Source organism: Monodon monoceros, unplaced genomic scaffold (genome assembly GCF_005190385.1).
Source record: "Monodon monoceros isolate NGI ecotype Baffin Bay Population unplaced genomic scaffold, NGI_Narwhal_1 Super_Scaffold_10, whole genome shotgun sequence".
NCBI classification, from domain to species: Eukaryota; Metazoa; Chordata; class Mammalia; order Artiodactyla; family Monodontidae; genus Monodon; species Monodon monoceros.
In genome coordinates this window covers 15,460,676-15,478,708 of record NW_021703766.1, presented here as the reverse complement: position 1 = coordinate 15,478,708, position 18,033 = coordinate 15,460,676, and the positions used below count along the sequence as shown (strand labels likewise).

The following is an 18,033-nucleotide window of genomic DNA, read 5'->3' as shown; positions in this document are numbered from 1 at the left end:
CTTGGTGATTCTCCCAGTATTAAATAGCCGCCCAATTAGCGCTGCTTCTGTGGCTGTCACACAAAACCTCTGAGTGTTGGCCTGATAGGAAGCTTCCCTTTTCAAGTTCTCTAACAGCAATAAAACCTCAGGTCCCTTCCACTGAGTCTCCCTAGAGCTGTAGTGTACACGACTCTTTGACTTGCCAGTTCAAGGATGGGGATCTTGTGGTTGGAACAGCCTCCTGAAACCATTCTCGTGCCTGGTGTTCAGTAACACCAGCAGGGTGTGTGTTACAGGCATGAACTTCAGGGTTCTGGCGTACTGGATCCTGGGGTATTTTCAAGACAGCAGTTTCCATTATAGACCCTTCCATTCAGTCCTTGTGGGGAAATGCAGATCCCATCTCGATATCTGTTGAAAATATAAAACATTTGGTTCAAGAGAATTTAAATCAACTCTTTGCCTTCCCCTGTGGTCCCACCTCCTTTTTCAGAGACGTGCTCTGGCAGGAGCGATGCTACCAGGAAGATGCTCTCATATGGTAGAGCCTTACTCCTGGGGTTCTCTTTAAGTCAGAAATAGAGTGTTATGTTAGTGGTTTTTGTTGGTTGGTTGGTTTTTGGCTGCATCACGGGGCACGTGGGATTTTAGTCCTCCGACCAGGGATCGAACCTGTGCCCCCTGCAGTGGAAGCTCGGAGTCTTAACCACTGGACCGTCAGGGAAGTCCCTGGTTTCTAAATAGACTGCCTTTGTACTGGAATGCAGTGACCAGGAACTCGTATTGGGCACTGTGGTTCTGAATTATGACATGTTTTAGTCCTCTAGACAGACAAAAATGTTAATGGTAACACCCCTTCGTTTTCTTCTGCCCGTTTCCCTTTCTAATTCAGAGTCACGTACTTGGTAGTTATTTTTCCACTTCGTAGGGAGTGCCGCAGTTCTTTCTGTGTACCTCTCTTGTTCCTCCTCCTCTGCCCTCACCCGTCTTCTCTGAATCCAGCTGTCTTCCCTAAATTGGACTTTCACCTCCAGGATCCTGTGAGACTGAGGCACAAGTTAGCGGGTCCCTCCACAGCCTGTGTTGACCAGTACACATTCACCAAAGGAGAGCCCCTCAGAGTGCCTCCTTACCTTCAAAACATGGCCCTCTCTCCGGGGTGGAAGTGGTTCTGCTGCTTCCCAGAGCAGCCCCGGTTTCTGGTTGAATTAAATCCAAGTTTTATAATTTTAGCAGTGTTTTACAGAACGTGAGGGCTACCTCATTCCAGATCCCAGTTTCTTATCCAAAGAGAAGAACAAGAAAAGAAAGCATTAAGATGTAGAAGTCGTTGCTTACATGTGTTGGCAAGTAATGTCACAGGATGATGTTAAAGTCAGCTAGACATAAGCCAAGAAAGAGACTATGGAAAGTGGCTGGGCACTGAACTTCACTTGCAGCCCAGGACCTTGGAAGAGGGGCTTGGGAAAGCCCAACATTTCATAATAATGTGAAAATATTAGAATCAAAATGTCTGATCTATTCCCCTTGTTTTACAGATGAGAAAACTGAGGCCCAGAGAGGTCAAGACCATTCAACAAGCTAGGGTAGGAGCCGGGCTCCCAGTGCTATGTACTCCTTCCACAGCACCCAATACGAGCCAGTCAGTCAACAGGTATATGTTTAGTGCTACTCAGGTTCTGAGCACTTAGAGTGGACTCCAGGTAGGAAGACAGATCAGCTCTTAATCATTCACAGCAGCCAGGCCCGCCCCAGTTACCACCGTCTGACTGTACCGCAGCTCCCAGGAGCACTGCATCTGGAATTAGGAAAGAAAGAACTTGTGTTTAATACGTCAGGCCCGATGGTAAGCTCTTTCCATATGAGCTTCCATTTAAACCCTACATCCATCTGTTGTGGAAAGCTGAGGTTCCAAGCAGTCAACTAATAGGCCCGATATCACACGGCAGATGCGTGTCAGCCACAGTCCATACCTCGTCAGTCCGACTCCAGGAGTACGTGACTCAGCCTCAGGGGGATGAAGTGGCCTGTTTGGTTCTGATCTTACAGATAAGAAAACCAAAGCCACGGAATTATTGTGAGAATGTATTGAGCTACTTTATCTCCCATGGCTAGCGCAGAGCCTGGTAAATAGCAGAAGTTCAGTACATGTGTCTTAAAACTGAAGCTCTCTTGTGCACTGTCAGTTCAAGGTAGAGGAAGTCAGTTCTCCTCTGGAAGCCTGATGCCAGAGGGATGGGGAGATCAATAGGCGCTTCCTTCTCTGCCCCACTGGTCATTGGGCTCTGCCTACAGCTCCAGCCTAACACTTGGAGCAAGCCTGTTGCCTAGAAATAGACAAAGCCATGTCCCGAGTTGGAATTCATAATCTGCTTTGTGCCACTTTAACCAACAAGCCTTTACTGAGTTTTTCTAAGTCAGACACATCTTCTCTGATTTCAGTCCCGTAAGTACATTCAGGAAATTGGATGACTTAATTTCAGTGGTCCCTTTCTGCCATTTTGGAAGAGTCAATTAATGATATCATGTGATGCTGAGGGAGGCATCCTCCTTGCCTATCAAAAAGTTAATGCCTGTTTTTGCTGGGACTGGCAACTTGAGGCAACCTTGTTCTCTTCACCCGAAATCTGAGTTTTTTTTTTTAATGCAGCGTGATAGCCCAGGGAATACTGCACCACTGGAGCTAGAAATCAACATTGTCTTCACCTGGCTTGGGCTTCAGAGTGTTTTTTCTCATGAAGACAGTGACTTGTTTGGAACCCCACCCCAGCTTTCTTGCTGAAGGTGGTCCAGATAAAGTAGTACATTTTGGTGTCCTCTGAAGAGGAGGGACGCATACCGTCTAGTGTCTTGGATGTGGTCAGTGCTGTCCTTCACCGCCACCTTGCTAGTCTTCATGAACCAGCAGCAGCCCTCCATCACCCTGAAACAAAAGATTTAACCCAGGAGATATGGGTCAGGGAGGAGGTCAGGCTCGGGGGCTGGGTGAAGGCTTTACAGGTAGTGGTAGATTAGGCCTGAGCGTGACTGAGGATGGGGCTGTGTCCTGCGTGCGCCTGGTGACATGGTCTGCCACCCGTAAGCAGTGGTGCCTGGGGTAGGTTGTGATGTCTTAGGAATTGCTGGTGCCAGCACTTTGACATTGCTCTTCTCCTCTTCCTGTGGCTGCTTTCTCACGCATCTGCAGTCCTAATCCTCCCGTATGTCATTCAGAGAGGGGCAGGAGAAGAAAATGCTCATTTTTCCGGTGGACTACAGAATCCTATTCCTAGGTGGTTACATTTTTCAGCAGATTTGTTAAAGCAGATCAGCTGAGCCAAAGCAGTGCCACTGTTTACCTTGAATGGATTGTTTCCATTTCTTCCCATTGCTCCTCCTCTGTGCCCTCCTAACACATCCATTCACCTGCAGCAGTGGCGGTCAGAGAGGCACATGTGTAGAGCCTGTTGTGTTTGGTCAGGTGGTCTTGGTGTCTGGCCGGGTTTCTTGCTTTTGCTGTCTTCTGCAGACAGCTTCTGGTGGGGCCTCTTGACTGTACTATTTCTGTGGGGCTTTTGATGAAGGCCATCGGTTCCGATGGGTCCCGGCTGGCAGCAGCTTGTCTGGGGGCCTCCAGACTAATTGCCTTGGGCAGAGTTGGGAGCGCAGCAGAGAAAACGTGACCGAGTGGGATGGGTGTGGCACGTTGGGCAGGAAGGTGTTGGAAGTTGTTTGGCTGGTATGGGAGCTGACCCAGGGCTGGGTCCGGATTAGAATACAGGCTATCCAACCTGGGCCTGGCGGGAAAGCCATTGGATCAACAGGATCCTCCAAGTTCAAACCTTGAGCTCTTAGACCCTGTGCCAGTGACACAGGTGAAACATCTTTAGCACTAGTCTCAGCACCCCAGACTGACACGTGATTTCTCTGTCTCCACTCCTTTCAGCTTTAACGTCTCCTAAACCGAACTTGATGGGTCTGCCCAGCACAACAGTTCCTTCCCCCGGCCTCCCCACGTCTGGATTACCAAATAAACCACCCTCAGCGTCGCTGAGCTCCCCCACGCCAGCACAGGCCTCCGCGGCGACGGCCCCTCTGCCAAGTCCCCAACCGCAGCCGCCGCAGGCGCAGCCGCCGCCGCCGCCGCCAGCAGCCCAGCCGCCACCCGCGCCGCAGCTCCCGCCGCAGCAGCAGCAACAGCAACGCAAGGACAGAGATGGTGAGAAGGGAAAGGAGAAGGAAAAGGCACACAAAGGGAAAGGGGAACCCCTGCCCGTCCCCAAGAAGGAGAAAGGAGAGGCCCCCACGGCGGCCGCAGCCACGATCTCAGCACCGCTGCCCGCCATGGAGTATGCAGTGGACCCTGCGCAGCTGCAGGCCCTGCAGGCAGCCTTGACTTCGGACCCCACAGCATTGCTCACGAGCCAGTTCCTCCCTTACTTTGTACCAGGCTTCTCTCCTTATTACGCCCCCCAGATCCCCGGCGCCCTGCAGAGCGGGTACCTGCAGCCTATGTACGGCATGGAAGGCCTGTTCCCCTACAGCCCTGCGCTGTCGCAGGCCCTGATGGGGCTGTCCCCGGGCTCCCTACTGCAGCAGTACCAGCAATACCAGCAGAGTCTGCAGGAGGCCATCCAGCAGCAGCGGCAGCAGCAGCAGCAGCAGCAGCAAAAAGTGCAGCAGCAGCCCAAAGCAAGCCAAACCCCAGTCCCCCAGGGGGCTGCTTCCCCAGACAAAGACCCTGCCAAAGAATCCCCCAGACCAGAAGAGCAGAAAAACGCACCCCGTGAGGTGTCCCCCCTCCTGCCGAAACCCCCCGAAGAGCCAGAAGCAGAAAGCAAAAGTGCGGACTCCCTCTACGACCCCTTCATTGTTCCAAAGGTGCAGTACAAGTTGGTCTGCCGCAAGTGCCAGGCGGGCTTCAGTGACGAGGCGGCGGCGAGGAGCCACCTGAAGTCCCTCTGCTTCTTCGGCCAGTCTGTGGTGAACCTGCAAGAGATGGTGCTTCACGTCCCCACGGGCAGCGGCGGCGGCGGCGGCGGCGGCGGCGGCTCGTACCACTGCCTGGCGTGCGAGAGCGCGCTCTGTGGGGAGGAAGCTCTGAGTCAACATCTCGAGTCGGCCTTGCACAAACACAGAACAATCACGAGAGCAGCAAGAAACGCCAAAGAGCACCCTAGTTTATTACCTCACTCTGCCTGCTTCCCCGATCCTAGCACCGCATCTACCTCGCAGTCTGCCGCTCACTCAAACGACAGCCCCCCTCCCCTGTCGGCCGCCGCCCCCTCCTCGTCCTCCGCTTCCCCCCACGCCTCCAGGAAGTCTTGGCCGCAAGTGGTCTCCCGGGCTTCGGCCGCGAAGCCCCCTTCTTTTCCTCCTCTCTCCTCATCTTCAACGGTTACCTCAAGTTCATGCAGCACCTCAGGGGTTCAGCCCTCGATGCCAACAGACGACTATTCGGAGGAGTCTGACACGGATCTCAGCCAAAAGTCCGACGGACCGGCGAGCCCGGTGGAGGGTCCCAAAGACCCCAGCTGCCCCAAGGACAGTGGTCTGACCAGTGTAGGAACGGACACCTTCAGATTGTAAGCTTTGAAGATGAACAATACAAACAAATGAATTTAAATAAAAAAATTAATAAACCAATTTCAAAAATAGACTAACTGCAATTCCAAAGCTTCTAACCAAAAAAAAAAAAAAAAAAAAAAAAAAAAGGAAAAAAAAAAGGAAGAAAAAGCGTGGGTTGTTTTCCCATATACCTATCTATGCCGGTGATTTTACATTCTTGTCTTTTCTTTTCTAATATTAAAAAGAAAAAAGAAAAACCTTAACCCTGTTACATTGTGTCCTTTTGAAGGTACTATTGGTCTGGGAAACAAGTCCACAGGGCCTCCCTATGTCTTTGGAGCTTAAACCCCTTGTATATTTGCCCCTTTTCAATAAATGCCCCACGTTGATAGCACAGAGGAGCCCGGCATGCACTGTATGGGAAAGCAGTCCACCTTGTTACAGTTTTAAATTTCTTGCTATCTTAGCATTCAGATACCAATGGCTTGCTAAAAGAAAAAAAGAAATGTAATGTCTTTTTATTCTCAGGTCAATGGCTCACACTTTGTTCTGTTTTCAGAATCATTGTTTTATATATATTATTTTTGGGGGGGTTTTTTTTTTTTTTTGGTTTTTGTTTTCGTTCCAGAAAAGATTTTTTGTTTTGTTAATTTAAAAACGGGCAGAAAGTATTTGAGAAAAACAATGTGAACTGCTTTAGCTTTCTGGGGATTTTAAGAATAGCTTTTCTGCTGAAGCCAATTTCAAGGGGAAAAGTTAAGCACTCCCACTTTCAGAAAAAAAAAAAAAAAAACCCACACACAGAGTGTTGAGGACTTGTAGCTTAAAAAAATAAGTTTTAAAAACTGACTTTCTGTATTTATGATAGATATGACCATTTTTGGTGTTGAGTAGATTGTTGCATTGGAAATGAACTGAAGCAGTATGGTAGATTTAAAAGGAAAAAAAAAAACCCTTTTGTGTACATTTAGCTTTTTGTATGGTCCAGCTGACAGCTCCTCACTTGATGTTGTCTTGTTCATTCCTAGCAGATAGATTGCAATCCGTTGATTCACCTAAGCTTTTCTCCCCTTTGTCCCTTAATTCCACTTTCTCTTTCCTCCTCCCACCCTATAATCTCCCACTTAAGGTAGCTGCCTTCGTTTCTCAGAGGGTAGCTGCAGAATTATTTTATAAAACTAAAGAAAGAATTTCAAAGGGTTCTAGGGGTCATTAGGATCCTCACAGATTATTTTTGGTTGGGGAGTTGAAACTTTTTAAAGGCATATAATTCTAGTTACCTATGTCTGTTAGCCTTGTACATTTATTTTTCATTTATCCTTCCTTTGGTTTTTCTTTTCGCCCTTTTTTTCCCCTCCTTGTTTGGTAGATGCTTCAAATATTCTTTTCCTACACTAAAGCATTTGTTTCGGTTTGTGTAATTGGGCTGTGTGCTTTTCTTTTCTAAAAAAGTTTTTGGTTAGGGGTTTGGTTTCTGTGTTTTTGTTTTGTTTTCTTTCCTCTCTCAGAAAAAGAAATTTCATGCTTTAAATAAAATCCAAAGACACACCCTTTCACTGCTGAGGCAGAAAAAAGGGAAAGGGTTCTTGTTACTTGAGAATTTGTTTCTGATTTAAATAAACAAGACTTAGTTTAATAAAAGAAAGAGTAAAACAGAAGATTCCCAGGTTGTTATGTGCTTCTTCTGCAAGCAGAGAGGCAGCTGTTAAAGACAATTCCATATACCAAAAGACACACTTTTTACTTCAAAGTTTTGTCCTTGTGTTAGGCAGTCTGAGCAGCGAGTGATCCAGAGCGCAGCCAACAAAGAAGCAGATAGCAATGTACGTACAGAGAGCAAAAAAGGAACTGTGTGTGAGGCACTTGTGTTTATGTTAATATCCGTATTCCTGTAACACACAACACAACGCAACATACACCCTTTCTCATCTTAAAAAAGCGGTCTGAACTTTGAAAGGAAACCTTTGTGCTGCTATAACGTAGATTTTGGAGACAAATAGATGCTTTGCTGTTTCACCTTCATAGCCAAACATCAACAGAAAAAAATTTCCCCTTACCCCGAAAGTGTGAAATCCTTCTCCCCTTCATTCTCTTCCTTATGTTTCAAAAGGGAACTTTGAAGACTGTGAATGCAGGTTCCATCTGGTCACCTTTCGGGCTTCTTCCCCAGTGCTGAAGCCACTCATCGACTTTGCAAAAAGACTGGAGCATTCCAAGATCTGAAAATGAATTTCTTTTTTTTCTCTTTTTCTTTTTTAGCCGGGACTATTTTATTTTTATGAATTTGTTTTTAGTTTAATGAAAGAGTAGATCCTGAACTGTTGTATATATTTCTAACTAGGCTGACTGATGCACAGTGCAAATTCCTTTTTTAATTTTTTTTTTTAAGTAGAAGTACTAAAGAATACCATCTAACTATTCATACCAGTATCCAGTCATAGCATAAGGTGTCAAAAACAAGTACGCAAAACATTTGCTGTTTTAACAAGCTATTTCTTTTAACAAGAATTCTTGTATTTCTCCCTGTGTTTGAGATGAACATTTTTAAATTTTGAAGTTGTACAGTTTTTTGTTTTCCATTATTTTATCTTGTTTGTAACTCTATGAAATATATATATATATATATTTTTTGCCATTTAACTGTTGTATGTTACTCTGTGTCTGTATCATATAGAAAAAAATTGTTTTTGTTTTTGGTTCTCTATGTGATACCAATTAACAATTTAACACTAGTTTTATCTGTCAAATTCTGCTAGGTCTTTTCTGAAAACTTTGTTTTTAAAAACGGTAACTGTTTGGTAATAGTGCAATTTCTATCCCTTTCCCTCCCCCCCTCAACTTTAAGTTCATTTCCTTGTAATTTTGCCACCCCTCCCCAAAGTGTTTTCTTTTTCCTTTCTTTTCTTTTTTTTTTGAGCTACCATGCCATCCTCCCTCTGTGAGGCAGAGTGACTGTCAGTGTTTTTGTTATGCCATGCCTCGACCTGTGGGTGTGTTCGGCAATAGCAAGGTGGTTGGGTAGACTGACTAAGCATGCTTCCACCCACCAGTGTTCCTCAGTGGGGTTATGTGAGTGTTTCAACCTGGAGTGGGTTGCACGCTTAATGCTTTCCTCTACAAGTATACCGCCCACATATACGTTCATTCAAAAAAAAAATTCTTCTCAGCGTTAACCTAGAAGTAGCAAAGCAGTCGGTGATGGTGAAGCTTAGAGGTCAAACATGAGCTAGTTAGATGTCTGTGGGCTGGCATCCACCACGGCTGTGACCAGTATCACTTACAAAGCATGAATTCACTACAATGCTCAACTGTTTAGATCGGTCCCACTCAGAGAATTTACTCCTGTCTGCTGCATAGTCCGTAGCTGAATAGGATATCTCAAATTACTTTTTGAATTAGTTCTTCACCTCCATTGATACTTCGTGTTTTTGGTTGGTTGTTTTTTTTTTCTGAATCTCCACAGTGTGGGTTGGTGCCAGACACCAATCAGTCATAGCACCAAATGGGCCCACAGAATGGGAGTTATTTCCTCCATCCTCCAAAAAGAAACTTAAGAAGGAAACACATTCACACACCTACACATGCGTGCGTGCACACACACACACACACACACACACACACGGAAAAGTTTAGGAAGTTCTATTTTTAATTAAAAGCTATTTAAAGAGATGAATGTGGCCAAAGTTTTACACAATTGAAAATAAGGTAACACAGACAGCACGTGTTTAAACCTGAGTTTATCAGGCATGGCAGGAAGTTGCAGGAGAGAGAGGCAGAGACCCAAGCCAGTGCACTTGATGTTCATGGACATATATTTTTTTTTAAATAATAAATTAAATTAAAACATTTTAAACAGAAGCATAAATTGAGTTGGTTGTTTGTTGGCGCTGAGATACTGCCCACTGTGAAACAAAGCTTTGACTAGTTTTTTTGTTTGTTTACTTTCTTCGGAGGGGAGGGGGGCAAGTTTGGGTAGGAAAGAAAGCATACATGAACGTGACCCTGAGGTGAAGAGGTATATGAACAGCCTTTGCAGTGTACAAAAAAACAAAAAAAACAACAAAAAAAAAAACAAAAAAAAAATAGAGCAAGTGAAACCAAAAATGATGTTCTTGGTGTTTTTCTATAATGTAGTCTTGTTAGCTTTTTTGTTACTGTAACAATGCTGATCTCGAACTGTACCAAAATACATGGAGACTAACAGAACCACATGGAACTTTCAAACTGAAAAAATTTGTCACAAAAACTTTGTTGTCATAGTTAAGTTGATTGTAGATGGTAATTGAATATACTCCTTTGAAAATATTTCATCAAGTATGTTTCCTGCTCATTGTGATACATTAAAAAAAATATGAGCAAAAGTTCTTGTCTCTGTCACCAGAGTTTGTGTGTGCATGTGTGAGAAAGAGGTTGATGGCTGGCAAGGTGTAAGTCTGAACAGTATCCTGAGGTGGTGTGGCCAGGGACACTTACTCTGAGGTACACAAGCTCTTTGGTAATTCTAAGTGTCCTTGTATCTCCTGGTACTCATGAAAGTGCAGGAAGTTTTGGTGATGGTGCTGACTAGCTTATTTGAGAAGGGTAAGCCTGGATGATATTTGGCCCCAAAGAGCCCTAATAGCATTTCTACTTCTAATTCAAATGTTTCTATGAGACTTTTAGATGCCTGGGACAGCCACAAGCAAGGAAGCTTTGCTGATGAGGAAAGAGGTAAGTTTGACTTCTCTGAAATGGGAATTAGATCCAGTGTTTATGACGGAAGGATATGAAAGGTGAGTTGAATTAAATGGATGATTGACTACATTTACCTTTCCTACCAAAGGATTTTTTAAACCCCTGTTAGAGCAGAATTTGAGATAAGAACAGTCTTCAAAACAGTAATAGCATTAGTAATTCCTATATGCAAGAGGACTTGGTCCTCTTATCAAAAACCCTCCCTTACAGCAGAAAATGCATGACATTCATTAATAGTACATTCAAGATCAGGCCCAAAGGCCTTCCATTCATCTCTAATTTATAGCCAAAGCCCATAAATAATTTACACAACTCTAGCAGTAGGCCTGGATGGCACTGCAAGCTAGCTGTGTTCTTGCAAGGTCTGCAGCATCTGCCCTCAGCCAACAGGGGTCTTTTCTACCCCAGAGGTTGAGCTCTGAAACCCTCTTCTATTGGCTTAGACAGCCATTGTCCACCAAGTCTTTTTTCTTAGTTCCTGCAGCAGGCATTCAAGAAGCAGCAGTGACCCTATTAACTCAACATTTCAAAGAATTCTACAACTGGTACAGGCATTACTAGAGCTCAGAAAGGAAAAGTTGGTTCCCTCACTGGTAGCTGGAACCTCTATGCCAAACAAGTAGTATCACTGTCCCTAATGAAACCCTGCTCTTTCCCCAGGCATTGCACCTTTCTTTTGGGTGTTCCTGCAGAAGCAGATGGCTTCTACCTCAATGTGTTTTCTTGGCATACACTTATGTCACTGATCTTTCTTCTGACCCCATGAAAAGGTACAGTATGATAAAACTTGTTCAGACCCAAAGCCACATCTGCCTTTCTAGGCTGTAATTATTTTAGGGTCTGGCAGGATCACACTGAAATGTTTTAAATGGAACTAGTTTTGCAGCAAGGTTTTGCTGCTTCAGCTCTTTGGAAGAAGGTGACTACAATTCAAATTCTTCTTAAGATAAATTTTTAACAAGAAAATAAGCACCTAAATTACATCGAGAGAGGGCTGGGTAAGGGACTCTTTCTGTTACTGAAAAAGCTTTATACTAAAGGGAAAAGAAGTCTTCCAGTCTGGCTTCAATATCATGTTCATGTGGCTATTAGTCTCCTTGGAATTAATAGTTCCCCCCCGCCCGCCGGAAAATGTGAAACGGCAACATCTTAGTATGGCTGGCTGATATGTGTTAGTAGGGTAGCTGTTTCTAATTTTGATTTAAAGAAATGTCTGGAGTGCCTAGCTCCTGTTATAGACTAATGACCTTACAAATCTCACTTTTAACAAGTTTTGACTTTAAGTTACAAGAGCACAAGCAGCTTAAGAGTCAAGCTGAAGGATGAGAAGTTTGCACCTGCTGCTCTGCAGCCTTAATTACAGTAGGACAGATGTGCTTGCTCAGTCTCTGTACATTTCTGCTGGGGGTGGACCAGCCAAGGCTCTGGCAAAACTTGCAAAATTAGTGCTCTCAGGGCCATTAAAATAGACAAAGCTTTCCATTACCTTTATTTCACAGCAAAGATGGTGGGTATTTCCCTTCCTCCTTCCCTTCCCTCCTCCCTCCTTTCCTTCCTTCCTTCCTTCCTTCTTCCCTTCTTCCTTTTTTTCCTCTCCTCCTTCCCTCTTTCATTCTTTTCTTAACTAGGGGCATATCTTTTTAAAATGTCTTATCATTTAGCTTAGATTCCTCTCAAGCTATCTTCTCGAGTTTTTAAATTCCAGATGAAAAATAAATTTGTTCTTTATCCTTTATGATTGCTTCATTTCTTATCTATATGGACCAAAGAGACTGTTTAATCCAATTTAGGGATCCCTTATTAATATAAGAATGCAAGCTTTCAGATGAACTGTTTTACTCTTGGGGCAAGATCCCTTGGCCTGAGAAATGAGTGCTAAGAAACAACAAAGAGTAGCAAGTGACAAAGGCATCAGTAGACATTCTCTGCTTCCGTAACACCAAAAGCTGCTTTGGACACTCACTTTGCCTTGCCTTCCTATGCTCAATACACTGCTCTTTCCAAAAGCCCCCTTATGCATTGCTGCTGTCTTTTAGACCCCCTCTGTAATGCTTTCTATTGGCTTGACACTTAAAATATTTTGTGAAGTTTTGTAAAATTACTTCTTGCTGCTCAAAATGATCTATAAAGTAGGCAGAGTAGGTGACATTGATCCCAGGTGGTCAGGAGAGTGAGGTAATGAGTGAGGGGAGAAGGCACTGAGCGTGCATTCAGCCTCTGTCCAGTGTTCCTTCTCCCCACACAGCATTAGGAGAGTGGTCAAGAGAGCGGGCTCGAGTCAGACTGACGGGGCTCCACCACTGTAACATGGATTGCATTATTACTCCCACTGTAACATGAGGATAAGGGTACCTGCTTCACAGGTTTCTTTTAAAGATTAAATAAGTTAATATCTGTAAAATGTTTCAAACACTTCCTGGTACATACTGAGTACTGAATATCTATTGCTCCTATTATTGTCAGTATTAACTCTCCACTTCTTTGCTGTAGGTCTCTTGGAATCGCAGCTTTTTTTTTGGTTTTTAAATTAATTAATTAATTAATTTTTGGCTGCATTGGGTCTCCGTTGCTGCACGTGGGCTTTCTCTAGTTGCGGTGAGCAGGGGCTACTCTTCATTGTGCGCAGGCTTCTCATTGCAGTGGCTTCTCTTGTTATGAAGCATGGGCTCTAGGCACACGGGCTTCGGTAGTTGTGGCACGTGGGCTCAGTAGTTGTGGCTTAGGGGCTCTAGAGTGCAGGCTCAGTAGTTGTGGCGCATGGGCTTAGTTGCTCTGCAGCATGTGGGAACTTCCTGGACCAGGGCTCGAACCCGTGTCCCCTGCATTGGCAGGCGGATTCTTAACCACTGCGCCACCAGGGAAGTCCTGGAATCACAGCTTTCTAACCCTTGCTTTACTTCACAGAGGGTTTGGGGAGTTACATAAGTTATATAAGTCATTCCCATCAAGCCTTTGCCATATGTTTATAGCTGATGTTTACCTGTCTGTACATATCTCAGAGGGTGTAGAGATTTTTCAGGGTGTTTCTGCTCATGAGTTGTACAGGAGGACTGTACTGAATCTGTGCTTCAGTCTTCCCGTGTCCAACTTCTAGTGATTAATTTGGTCAGAGAAAAGGATGGCTTATAGTTTGCTTTTGTTTGCAAGAATAGACATTCCTACCTCACCATGCCTTGGCGGGTGAGCACTTAAATGTCTGGGTTTACATAATAGAGTAAATGGAGTAGGTTGTGACAATCTGCTCACTGCCATTGCCTGTTTTGAGGTGGTTTGAATACACAGGTTGGGAGCAGCAGTATCTAAAATGAGACTGTGAGAGTGAATGAATTGTACGTGAAACAAAATTGAAAGAGGAAATCACCAAAGGAATGCAGCAAGAGGATCGTTTTACCCCAAAACATGGGAAGAGCTTTTAAAAATACTATTGTTCTAGTAACCTGCAAAATAAACATCAGGAAGAGGCATGGGAACAACTGAGTAAAAACTACATTAGCCCAGAGAAAAGGCTTGAGTATAGCCTCTGCATATATGAACTCATCAGTGACACAGGCTTTAGGAAGCTATGGCTCTGTGAACTTTCTCCATTTTTAATCAGAAACGGTGATGGTACTGGAAATAAGATTGCTGATACTGGTATGAGAGGGCTGGTAAAGGCTATGCAGTATGACTGGTGAGTCATTTTTCCTTTTCTCTGAGGATAATAACATATAAATGAAGCTTTGGCATATTGCCTGTAGATAGGATATTATCATACAGTACCTGCCTTTGATTTCTTTGTTATATGGTTCTAAGTTTGATGTTGTTTGAATACTTTTCAAAGTCTGATTTGCGTTCAGCTGAACTTGTTTCTTTTAGTAGTGTAAAGATGTTGCTCCACTGTTGTCTCATTCGAATTGTTTCTAATAAGAAGTCTGCTGCCATCCTTATTTTTTAATGTACTTTTTTCCTCTTTTAAGATTTTTTCTCTTTATCACTAGTTTTATCGCATCATGTTATGATGTGCCTTGGTGTAGTTTCATTTATGTTTCTTGTGTTTGGGATTTGTGGAGCTTCATGGATCTGTGAGGTACTACTTTTTGTCAAAATCGGAAATTCTTCAACCATTATTTCTTCAAATCTTTTTTTTTTTTTTTTCTGTCTGCTTCACTCCTTTCTCCCCTTCACCTTCAGGGATTCCAATTATATATGTATTAGACCATTTTAAGTTAACTCATAGCTTACTGATGCTCTGGTTTGGTGAGGTTTCTTTTTCAGAGGCAGGGCACTCTTTACTCTGTGTGCTTCTTTTTTTTTTTTTTGGTAGCCCATACAGGGAATGAGTGTGTTTCATTTTTGACCTTCCATGTCTCCACTTAATTTTTGAACATATCACATACAGTTAAAATAACTGCTTTACTGTCATCCTCTGCTAATCTATGTAAGTTCTAGGTTGGTTTGATTATTTTCCTCATTATGAATTGTGTTTTCTTGCCTCTTTAAAAGTCTACTAATCTTTGATTGGATACCAGTTATTGTGAATTTTACCTTGTGGAGGGCTGGATATTTTTGTATTCCTAAAAATTTCCAGTTTATTCTGGGATGTGCTTAAGCTACTTAAAAACTGTTTGACCCCCTCATATCTTATTTTTAGGTTTTGTTGGGCAGGACCAGCACACTAACCAGGGCTAATTATTCCCCATTACTGAAGAACAAAACTTCTGAGAACTCTACTCAAATGTTCCATGAACTTTTTCTGACCCTGTATGTGCATCAGGTGCGGTTCCCTCTTACCTTTTGGGCTGGTTCTTTCTCAGCCTCAAGTAGTTTCCTAACATGCATGCACTGGTCAGCACTTTTCTGAATAATCATGGAGGACCCTGTGAAGATCTCCAGAGGTCTCTCTTCTCTGGTACTCTGTCCTGCAAATTCTAGCTGCCTTGCTTTCCCCAGACTCACCTTTATCTCCTCAGCTCAGGGAGTCTGCTGGATTCCACCTAGGTTCCTCACCCTAAGTTGTAACCTGGAAACTCTCTTTAAGGCAGTAGGGTGGGATAATCAAAGGGCTTACCTTATTTGTTTCTCATCTCTCAGGGATCACTGTTCTTCACCATGTAGTGTCCAGTGTCTCAAGAACCATTCTTTAATACATTTTGTCTTGTCTTTTTAGTTGTTTCAGCTGGGAAGGGTACATCTGGTCTCTATTGCTCCATCTCAGCTGAAAGTAGAAGTCAAATATAGTTTTTAGATATATATGGTAAGAGTCCTGCATACCTTTCTAAGTCGCTACCTATGCTTATGAAATTTCCCAAAAGGTGTGATTAACTTAGGAGCCTGATTTCCCCAACACACTTCCCTGAACATGACGGATGCTGACTCACTCTTAGGATCAAAGTTTGAAACTGCTTCATCCTTTTGCTTAATCACAGTGATGAGCAGTGAAAGAAATGTAGGTAAATGCGTAATTCTGGCCACTTTTTGCCTTGCCATAATGCCACATAGAGTGGAAAAACCAGGTGTTAGGTTTTGAAGTTGTAAGTCAGCCCATGAAGCAGAGGTATGACTGACAATAAAACACTATTTCAGCTCTTCCCCCTTGATATAAGGGTTATCACTGTTCATAAAGGTAATTCAAGTAAAAAAGAAACACTTTTATTTCAATGACGTCCTTCACGCAGACCATTTTTCAGGCTAACTAAATGTGGCTCAAGGAAATCCAATAACTTGGAAGTGTGGTTCTTACTCTGAGATGAATTCATTGCATTCAAAGGGCTTACCTTATAAGTAACACAGAAGAATGCTAAAAATCTGGCCTCAGCAGACACTAGTCATTCGTGTGAAAGTCAACTTATATTTGTTTGTTATGTTTATTATTTTGGTAGAAATTTGATCCTACTTTAAATTGGTAATATAATAATACATCCATGGGCTTCCCTGGTGGCGCAGTGGTTGAGAGTCTGCCTGCCGATGCAGGGGACACGGGTTCGTGCCCCGGTCCGGGAAGATCCCACATACCGCAGAGCGGCTGGGCCCGTGAGCCATGGCCGTTGAGCCTGCGCGTCCGGAGCCTGTGCTCCGCAATGGGAGAGGCCACAACAGTGAGAGGCCCGCGTACCGCAAAAAAAAAAAAAATAATAATGCATCCATGATCACTGAAAAACTTAAGTGTTAACTCATTACCTGCTTTCAAAATTCTCAAGATTTGTTCCAGGGTACCCTTCCCACTATGCTTATCTGCAGATAATCTGCTCCACTAACACCAGTCTACCTTCCAAACACACCCTGTACTTTTCCCTCTATATTTAAAGCCTTAACTAATGTCATTCACTAGATGACATCTATCTCATCACATCTGTCCAGTCTCTTTTCTGAAAAGATCAATGAAACTAAAAGCTGGTTCTTTAAGAAGATAAACAAAATTCATAAACCTTTAGCCAGACTCATCAAGAAAAGAAGGGAGAGGACTCAGATCAATAAGATTAGAATGGAAAAGGAGAAATTACAATGGACACCACAGAAATACACAGGATCATAAGAGACTGCTACAAGCAACCATATGCCAATAAAACAGACAACCTAGAAGAAATGGACAAATTCTTAGAAAGGTACAATCTTCCAAGACTGAACCAGGAAGAAATAGAAAATATGAACAAACCATTCACAAGCACTGAAACTGACACTGTGATTAAAAGACTCCCAACAAACAAAAGGTCCAGGACCAGATGGCTTCACAGGTGAATTCTATCAAACATTTAGAGAAGAGTTAACACCTATCCTTCTGAAACTCTTCCAAAAATTGCAGAGGAAGGAACACTCCCAAACTCACTCTGTGAGGCCACCATCACCCTGATAACCAAAACCAAAGATACCACAAAAAAAGAGAAAGAAAATTATAGGCCAATATCACTGATGAACATACACACAAAAATCCTCAACAAAATACTAGCAAACCAAATCCAACAGTACATTAAAAGGATCATACACCATGATCAAGTGGGATTTACCCAAGGGGCGCAGGGATTCCTCAATATCTGCAAATCAGTGTGATACACCACGTTAACAAATTGAAGAAGAAAAACCACATGATCCTCTTAGTAGATGCAGAAAAAGCTTTTGACAAAATTCAACACCAATTTATGATAAAAACTCTCCAGAAAGTGGGTATAGAGGGAATCTACCTCAACATAATAAAGGCCATATATGACAAACCCACAGCTAATATCATACTCAACAGTGAAAAGCTGAAAGCATTTCCTCAAAGATGAGGAACAAGACAGGGATGCACATGCCTGCCACTTTCATTCAACATAGTTTTGGAAGTCCTTGCCATGGCAATCAGAGAAGAAAATGAAATAGAAGGAATCCAAACTGGAAAAGAAGTAAAACTGTCGTTGTTGGCAGATGACATGATACTATACTATACAGAAAATCCTAAAGATGCTACCCGAAACTACTAGAGCTCATCAATGAATTCGGTAAGGTTGCAGGATACAAAATTAATACACAGATATCTCTTGCATTGCTATACACTAACAACAAAAGATCATAAAGACAAATTAAGGAAACAATCCCATTTACCATCACATCAAAAAGAATAAAATACCTAGGAATAAACCTACCTAAGGAGGCAAAAGACCTGTACTCTGAAAACTGTAAGAAATCGATGACACCAAAAGATGAAGAGATATACCATGTTCTTGAATTGCAAAAATCAATACTGTCAAAATGACTATACTACTCAAGGCAATCTACAGATTCAATGCCATCTTTATTAAATTACCAATGGCATTTTTC

At 43.1% G+C, this 18,033-nt stretch overlaps 1 protein-coding gene and 2 long non-coding RNA genes across 8 annotated transcripts in view; 1 reads left to right on the top strand and 2 right to left on the bottom strand.

The window, feature by feature from the left end:
• ZFHX3 (zinc finger homeobox 3) overlaps positions 1-9,601 on the top strand; it is a 281,412-nt gene extending 271,811 nt beyond the window's left edge. For 3 of the 6 annotated variants that reach the window (XM_029207754.1, XM_029207746.1, XM_029207739.1), the window contains exon 9: positions 3,908-9,601. In XM_029207754.1, coding sequence (XP_029063587.1) covers positions 3,908-5,550 — 1,643 coding nt within the window. In that variant the 3' untranslated portion in view covers positions 5,551-9,601. The remainder of the gene's footprint in view (positions 1-3,907) is intronic. The other 3 variants (XM_029207731.1, XM_029207722.1, XM_029207713.1) reach the window with 1 other exon arrangement.
• LOC114886783 lies at positions 16-3,897 on the bottom strand. Its single transcript, XR_003791426.1, has 3 exons — positions 1,116-3,897; positions 885-1,028; positions 16-393 (listed from the first exon to the last, which is right to left on the bottom strand). It is a non-coding gene; the product is annotated as an uncharacterized LOC114886783 (long non-coding RNA).
• LOC114886788 lies at positions 4,848-15,459 on the bottom strand. The gene is made up of 4 exons (XR_003791428.1): positions 15,311-15,459; positions 7,587-7,748; positions 5,364-5,551; positions 4,848-5,045 (listed from the first exon to the last, which is right to left on the bottom strand). It is a non-coding gene; the product is annotated as an uncharacterized LOC114886788 (long non-coding RNA).
• Positions 15,460-18,033: the final 2,574 nt, after the last annotated feature.